The sequence below is a fragment of the Dunckerocampus dactyliophorus genome, chromosome 16 (genome assembly GCF_027744805.1).
Source record: "Dunckerocampus dactyliophorus isolate RoL2022-P2 chromosome 16, RoL_Ddac_1.1, whole genome shotgun sequence".
Classification (NCBI taxonomy): Eukaryota; Metazoa; Chordata; class Actinopteri; order Syngnathiformes; family Syngnathidae; genus Dunckerocampus; species Dunckerocampus dactyliophorus.
This window is the reverse complement of record NC_072834.1, coordinates 14,845,635-14,854,237: the sequence shown is the minus strand read 5'-3', so window position 1 is coordinate 14,854,237 and position 8,603 is coordinate 14,845,635. Positions and strand designations below refer to the sequence as shown.

At 41.9% G+C, this 8,603-nt stretch overlaps 1 protein-coding gene across 2 annotated transcripts in view; it reads left to right on the top strand.

Annotated features, from left to right (window-relative positions):
* The window catches only part of LOC129169293 (short transient receptor potential channel 4-like), a 29,534-nt gene extending 23,573 nt beyond the window's left edge, over positions 1–5,961 (top strand). For both annotated transcript variants that reach the window (XM_054755586.1, XM_054755585.1), the window contains one exon: positions 880–5,961. In XM_054755586.1, coding sequence (XP_054611561.1) covers positions 880–1,485 — 606 coding nt within the window. In that variant the 3' untranslated portion in view covers positions 1,486–5,961. The remainder of the gene's footprint in view (positions 1–879) is intronic.
* The last annotated feature ends 2,642 nt before the right edge of the window (positions 5,962–8,603 follow it).

Here is an 8,603-nt window from a genome sequence, read left to right as displayed (position 1 = left end):
TGTACTTGATCCACTTTTGACATATACACTGCAACTCTTGTCCAATGTACCATGAAGGAGTGGGACAGGACGACACAAACGTTAGCAACACTAGCACAGCTATGTGCTAACATTACATTTTTAACAGCAACCTCATGTGAGTTAGCCTATTTGCTGAATAAAAACAAAATGATCAAACTTACAGCTCCCACATCTGTAGCTGACTGGCAGATCTTTACATTAAAATGTGTAGCAAAGCCTGCTAAAGGTCCCACTAAATGTCTGAGTCACAAAAGACGTGATATCATGATGTGAAATCTCTGCATTTGGAGGAAGAAAGAAATATTGCTAGCTTGTAAGTAAACACAGTTGGAGCCTCTAACGTCAAATTCTGCTGAGGTCGTACAATTTGGAATTCAGCCCAAACTTTTCGGAAAGGTCAGCCATCATCAATCATCAAACCAAATCTCCATCACAAATGAAGGCAAACGCACAACTCAACAACAAGTCAAGCACAGCTAGAGTATGTAATGCAAAAGTGCTGGGATAGACTCCAGCATACCCCTGCGACCCTTGTGAGGACAAGCAGCATGGTGGCGTATACACGGGGAAGGCCCATCTAGCTAGGGGCGGGTCAGAGGCGGGTCAGGGGTGGTATGTCCATGAGGTTTTTCCTTCAATGCCATCCATTCATGAAAAGCCATACGTTTGAGCACCTCTCCTCTCAAAAGTGGCGCAAACAAGCGAGGAAAATGCTAGATTTGATCACGTTTAGTGCTCATAACACATACTGTATGACTGTTACTACATCATTAAAATGTACGTTTTGAACCACAGGAGATATTGAGAAAATGATTTTGTTTTGTCTTGAGTTGAGTCAATGTTTCTTCTGTGTGTCAGGAACTGAAGCAAGACATCTCCAGTTTCCGTTACGAGGTGATGGGCATGATGAAGACGGGGAGGCCGGCACTGCAGAGCGAGCGCAAGACCACCAGCAGCAGTAGTGGCGGTGGTCCACTGGAGTCCGCCCTGGCTTACCCCAACGCCTCGCTGAAGGTGGCCTCCTGCGCTGCTAGCACTCACACTAAGAGCAACCGCTTCAAGATCACCGCCTCCATCCTCAAACGGACGGGTTCTGCAGCCTCGCCCAGACCACCTGAAGCCTCCAACGGCCTGCCCAACGGCATCCTACCCTTAGCTGGTGACGTCGCCTCAAGTCAGCGGACCAACTTCCGCAAAGACATGAACGACTTTGGTTTGTTCCACAAACACCACCGGGTCGCCTACGAGGCCACGCCCGGCGCAGGAGAACTCTCCAGGAACATGTATTCCTTATCAGAGGAGGCGGAGTCAGACGAGCAGGACGAACAGGGTACAAGGAGTCCTCCACTGGTGGAAGACGAGGCCTCAGTGAGGGACAAAGAACCAAAAAGTGGCAGTAGCTTACTGGATCATGAGGAGCAGGAGGAGGAGAGCGTTCCCTCAAAGGGAGCAGCCTGCACATGAGAAAGTGAAAGCACGTTTCCACCAAGCGGGCCAGCTCTGTTGACCGTTAGGAAGTGAAAATCCTGATGGAATAGCACAGTGACATCATAGCGTGGACACATAGTGTAAGGACACAATCAAAGACCTCCACCAGGGTTGAAGCGATCTGAGCCCGTTTGTTTGTCCGTCAGCACGCATGTGACTAATGAAGACAACCACTTTTCATTATAGGGCGGAGTGAACGTTCCATCGGGTCTAAAACATGGATGATTTGTCCACTTCCTGGTTCACGGAGGATGATGTAGGACAGGGGTGTCCAGAGTGCGACTTGGGTGGCAGCTCGTTTTTTAATACCCCTTGGCATATTGGGAAAATAAATGAACTGATTATTAATGGGATATATTACATTTTTATTATGACACTAATTTGCTTTGTCAGCTGGAACTAGGGTCGGGCATCGAGTCTCCAGCATCAATGAAAACCGGGACTCAGCATTCCGATTCTCTCGGGATCATTCAAATTTTTTATTTTCGAGTCGTAGTTTCGACTGGAAGAAATAGCAAAACCACAAACACCAACGAAGAAGAAGCAGCAACAAAGTTTTAAAAAAATATCATGCAATGGAGGGTGACATGATTAAACACCTCCAGATTGCTGGTGTAGAAAGTAACTTTCCCCCGTCTTTGATGCGCTAGGTCGGACTTCCTCGAGGCAGTAAGAATCACGGAGGTCAAACAATAAATGTCGTCTGTTTCATGAAAATGTAACCGAGGGTTTCAGGATGCCCACTGATGTAAATAAAGCACAGGAACTATGGCTGCAGGATGCAAGTTTATTCATGTTAATTCAGTTTAGTCACGTCAAGAGACCTTCTCAACCCACACAACACACTTCCGGCCTTCAAAATAAGAGCGCTGTGCACTACCTCCTGTTTACTTGGCTAACAAAATAAGGGTGTTATAAAAATAGCTTCCACCAACATTGAGGCAGCAAAGTATAACAGTGCTAATATGGTGGCACAGAGACCAAACTTTACACGTTGTTTGATAGTCCGCACCCAAGTCAGTGCATGTTTAAGTGCTTGCAGCATCACACACTCGCTAACACATACACAACAGTATGTGTGGAAATGTTTTTTCATGAGCTTTTCACAAGTAAACATCTTTTGTGAAAGTGTGCTTTTGTGGAAATAGATCTGTGATCAATTCATAGTAAAGTAGATGAAAAAAAAATTCATGATTACAAAATTCATGGGGAACTTCAGGCATTTCACCCAAAAGGAACTCTGGTTCATGAAAAGAGGACCTCTTTCTTCTCGTGGCAGGAAGATGATCAGCTTTGGTTTTTGTCATCAGAAAATAACCATTTTCTGTCCACCAATCAACACACTGCACTGTGTTGAGCTCCGCCTCTTTAGCTACCCCAAAAGAAGGGTCCTAAAAGGTGGTATAGAGCAGTATTTTGGTAGCTTCACAACTTTTTGGAAACTTGCGCTTGGTGGAAACGGACGTAAAAAAAAAAAAAAAGAAGCGATGATCCACTTTGAGACTCAGGGAGGCGTTTGAATGTTGTCACGCTAGCAGATTTAGCGACAAGGTGAGCAAAGCATTGTGGGGATTTTAGCTCTTTCTTTTTTCCGAAATCCATGGTTAAAGTAGCCTCTCGCTACCTCATTCCCGTCCTTCCTGTCCTCCGCGTGTGGTCTCAGCAGAGCAGTAGCGGCATTGATTGTGTTTGAGACTTTTAGGCTGCCTTGTTCGTCTCCTTGTGCACTTTGTTACACTTTACTCACCTCTCCCATCGCTTTCTATGCAAGAAGAAATCCTCATCATTGTCACATTACGCTAACAGCAGAGGACCGACGATTATTTGTTGTTATTATTAGTATTATTTATCCTCACGTAGAATGTTGCTGATTTTAAACGCCTTGCGAGTTGGTTTTGAATGAGGTCCTCCGGATGAAAAGTGGTGAAAATGAAACCTGAAAACAGTTGGTGTTATGACAGCAAACCTGTGTTGTCAAAAACAACAATCACACAAAAAATAAAAGCTGTTTGTGACAATGCTTTGTGTGTGTGTGTGTGTGTGTGTGTGTGTGTGTGTGTGTGCACTGTGCTTGCATTTTATTCACAATGAGAAATGTGAAAGTACATTTTAAAGCATTTTTCCCAAAGGTAATGTACAGGCAAAGTTTTCAGCCGTAAGAAGCCACATCTGTCATGATCCGTGTGTTGCAGCACGCTGCTGAGCCGCTTGGGAAGAGCTACCTGACACACCAGGTTGCAATTATTATCTGGCCCTTCCTAAGCTGCAGCGCAATCCGTCGCGGAAACGCAACCTACGCATGCGCGAGACCTACGTCACTTCCTCCTGTAGTAGATTTTTACCACAGCGTACAAATGGTCAAAAACCATACTTCATATTTGTAATATGTCGGGGGGTTGTTTTATTAGTGATTATTATTAAAAGAGTTCTAGCATGTGGATGTTTCTACCGTCGTATGACCTCCACGTCAGAAGTTACGCAATACACGTAGCGCAGACATAAATGCTAAGTATGACAAACGTAAATAAACAGAATAAAAGACATCAATTGTAGTTATATTTGATTGTAAACAGCCAATAGCAGAGTGCATTGATGGATTCATGTAGAGCAGTGGTCCCCAACCTTTTTTGACCCACGGACCGGCTTGTGTTCCCACAAATATCCCGCGGACCGGTGTGGGGAGGGGTTCGTACATTTATAGCGATCTAATTTAACTTATTTATTATGTATTGTGTAAAACTAAGACATGAATAACATCAAATTAAAAGCACAAAATGAATGCCGACCCACCATCCACCAGTTCAAGTTCCAGCCAAGTTTTTCCAGAGAGATTATTACATGGCTGTTTGACGTGTGTGGTAAAAGGCAGTGTGCTAGCATGAATTCACTTGAGACAAATGTGCACATTAGCACTCAATAAGTCATCAAAACTTACCTTTATGCATTCCCACATCGTATCAGCATTTGACACCAAATATGAGGTGAAAGAAAAATGGTAAAAATACAGTAGTAGTCTATCTGTGCGGCATGAGATAAAGTTAGCACACGCACAATGGACATGTGTCAAGTGAGACAGACGTAACAAAGAGGATCCAGCCACTTTTCAAAATAAAACATAAAAAAACAAAATAATGGAAAACATTGTATTTTTTCAAAAAATACTTAATATGTAACCACGAAAAGAGGGCTTATAAATGATCCACGTGCACCATGGATATGATATCAGAAAAACAAAGATTGATTATGTTGTACTTTTGAAAATCCTAATAATGTTTTTGGGGGTGTGTGGTGGGGATGATGTATATTGCTGCCGTTAAATAGATCGACGGATGGCGTACATTACATATGACTAACATGTGACTGCCGAAAAATTGGCCGACCGGATGTAGACGCATTGAACCGATTGCGTTTCCGGGACGGACCGCGCAGTGACAAGCTGAACTGTGGACTGCACTGGTTGCCAGATAGTTCCCAGCTCTTCTCCTGCTACTCGCGCCTCCCAGCTTTGTGTTCGCTCAGTGTTTGCTACTTTCTGGTCATTTACCTGTATTTGTAAGTACCTGTTTTTTCCCTGCTTGGCTTTCTTTCAGCAGTGGTCTTTTGCTCGTGTTGGCTACCCGTTCCTGCTTGGTTTTCAGCAGTGTTTTTCGTTGTTACTTTTTCTCCTGCTTGGTTTTCAGCAGCGCCTTATGTTACTTCTTTTTCTCTGCTTCTTTCTCAGCAGCACTTTTCGGTTCGTCAGTCTTCCCTGCTTGTTTGCCGTGTATAGCAGCGCTGTTTTTGTTACAGTTAGTTTTCCCCGTGATTAGGCCCGGGTGATTTATGTTTGTTTATTTATGTATTTTTTTGTGTTACTTGTCTTTTTGCTACCTTGTGGACAATATTTGTTAATAAATTTTGTTACACGTACTGCCTCGTCTCTGCAATTGAGACTCAGTATTTTTGGCAACAACATCATTTGTACTTAAAGTAAAAATTCATGTCAAATATGTGTGATGTTGCACATATGTTACATTCTTCATGCTAAATCATAAAAATAACACTTTTGTTGTGCTTAGTACCACAAATGTACTCAAATGAATCAAAGCAAATAACATGTATTCATTGAAACTCATTAAAACAGTGACGTTTCTTGAGTGTCTTATTAACATTTTTGCTCTTGTGACAAATACGCCACGTCAGCCTTCCCGTAGCAATTTTAAGGCTAAACGTCTGATAGCGATATTTTCCTAGCTTGTTTTATGTGAATTCATTGAAGAACTATAGCAAGAAGAGTGAATTGTAATATTCAACACCCTATTAAAGCATTAAAATTGGTAAATGGCTTTAAAATGAGCTTTAATGGGAAAATATACGCTTTTGGAAGTGAGCTAGCTTACCTGACTGCCATTTTGGGGAAGCCATACCGGGATAGTCACATGACTGTCACATGACAACCACTCCAAAATGTTTCCTGAGTTCAAGTCAATTCACTGTGCTAAAATCTTGTCTGATTAAAAATGGATTCATTTTTTTTAAAATTTGTTATTGTTTCACCTAAAACTTCCTGCGCTCTATCGTAGCAAACATTAGCATCGTGAGTGCAGCACTTTAACGGAAAAAGAAAGGAATCCTTTTTAAAGAAATTAATATGAATTTAATTGAGGCATGAATGCAGATGTCTTTCTCTTTTCTGTGCGATATAAATACTGCTAAAAACAGCTAAAAAGATGCAGCTAAGAATGCACGTAACGGGAAACGTTTATATCGCCGAGAAACACTTGTGAAAAAAAAAAACTCCAAAAAGCTCCATTTTCATATAACGTGACGTGCATATTAACCAAGCTACAGCGACATTGTTGTCATTATTATTAATATTAACATTGTTACGCTGATTGAACTACGTTACTGAGTCTTGACAGCTTGCCACACCACATCGGCTAGCGACTAGCCAGCTAGCGACTAGCTTCACCATACACTCGCCCGCAGCGTGTCAGCGTAATGCTTAAAAGGAACAAAATACGGCAAAATACTGAGTATTAAATGTTATGATGAATGTACCTGTTATTACATGGTCACAGCATGTATATAAAGCCAAAAAACCTTGTTGGAGGTTTTTGGAGGTGTTTTAATAGGAGGTGTAGTAGGTGGCATAGGTCCCATTAGTGTCCCATTACTAGCAGCAGTGAGCGGTCTCTTTTGATATGCTTTCTTCAAAATGCACAGAAAAGAAAAAGACGTGTGTCCATATCTCACATAAGGATTGTAGATGATGGGCAAAATGTCCCCCCCCCCCCAAAAAAACTGCAGTTTTCCTTTAAGAGCGCTGTGCTTTTAACCTCGAGACAAAGTCTATCTTTTAACACCCCACGTCCTTCCATTAGCGTCAATCAAGCGACCTCTGGAGCGTGTTTGCTTTCAGTGAAATGTTCTTGTCTAGCTCTCTTGGCTCGCTATGTGACAACCCCCCTGCTTGTATTATGTACAATAAAAGCAGTCTAGATTGGAATAAACCAGTAAAATATCCAAACGCATCCATATTAACATACAGTGACATAGAATAGAAACATCCACAACTACCAAATATGCAATATTGTTTAAATATTAACACGTTAATATTGTATTAATAAGCTTAATTACTGCGCTGACAGGTTATGACCACTAGAGGGAAACATTGCGTACACTTCGGAGGGCAGCAAAGGTGACCAAGAAAAAGTGTCATATACTCTGTGAATTACTTAAATCCCTAGAATAGTAACATCTAAAACTACCAAATATTCAATATTGTATAAATATTGACAGCTAATATTATATTTTAGATGATGTTTTTGTCCTGTTAAAAGGACAAATCTTAAGCACGCCCGTGTGACTGCACTGACTGGTTATGACCACTAGAGGAAGACACAGCTTAGACGTAGGATGGCAGCAAAGGCGAAAAATTGTGTCGTTTACTATGTACAGTTAATCATATCTCTCCATCTTGTACTGCATTCTGTGTTTGTGTACTATACTAGGATAATACTGCTCACTTTTGATTGACAACACAGTAAGTGGCGTAATTATCTTTGTTGAGGCTGATTTTTTGTGCTGGCTGTCATTTGGGGTTGTCTCTCGTGACCAGTGAGAGTGAAAGTTTCGCAGCATGGAAGATGTTTAAGTCCTGGAGACTGCAAATGAAGACATGCAGTAAAAAAAGACATTTTCTTGGTGCAAAGCGGCAGGTTGGAGGACAAACAAGTGATGAATCTTCAGCGTAAAAGTCAAAGTAACGAGGAGATCATGAGGTCGCTGGAGGCTGGTCGTAAAAGTGCACTCGAGCTTGTAGAGAGAGTGTCAAACTTTAATCGGCATCGATTCATTACAGCTGATTTAAAGACTCCCATTTACATCGCATTGTTCAAGTGCTTCGACTCACTCAGCAATGAATCCTCTTTAAAGCTCATTATGTTAAACACATAGAAACGAAAGGATGGGCAAGCCAGCAATCCAATCCAATGCAGATCAATATACAGTATACTATGCTACTATGCTATCTGAAAAACACATCTTAGCTTTGTGCTGACAAAACTCCATCCATCCAGTTTTATGCCACTTATCCTCACTAGGGTCGCGGGTATGCTGGAGTCTATCCCAGCTGACTTAAAGCGAGAGGCGGGGTACACCCTGGACTGGTCGCCAGCCAATCGCAGGGCACATATAGACAGCATATTGACACATACACATACAGTATATACAATCACTCACACTCACATTCATACCTATGGACAATTTAGAGTCACCAGTTAGCCTAACATGCATGTTTTTGGAATATGGGAGGAAGAATCGCACAGGGAGAACATGCAAACTCCCCAGAGAGATGTCCAACGGAGATTCAAACCCAGATCTTCCCAATCTCCTGACTGTGGGGTGAACATGCTAACCCTGACAAAACTCATTAGTGTCATATTTCTCATTCATAACAAATCATTTTTTACAATATGCCAATAAAAAAACAAGTACCGGACAAAATTGCCCCACAAGGCCACACTTTGAACACCCCTGTCTTAGGCCATCATTTGATTTGTGTTTTTAATTTTGCTTTTATTGTGTTTACCAAATAAAAATGTGGGTTCCGC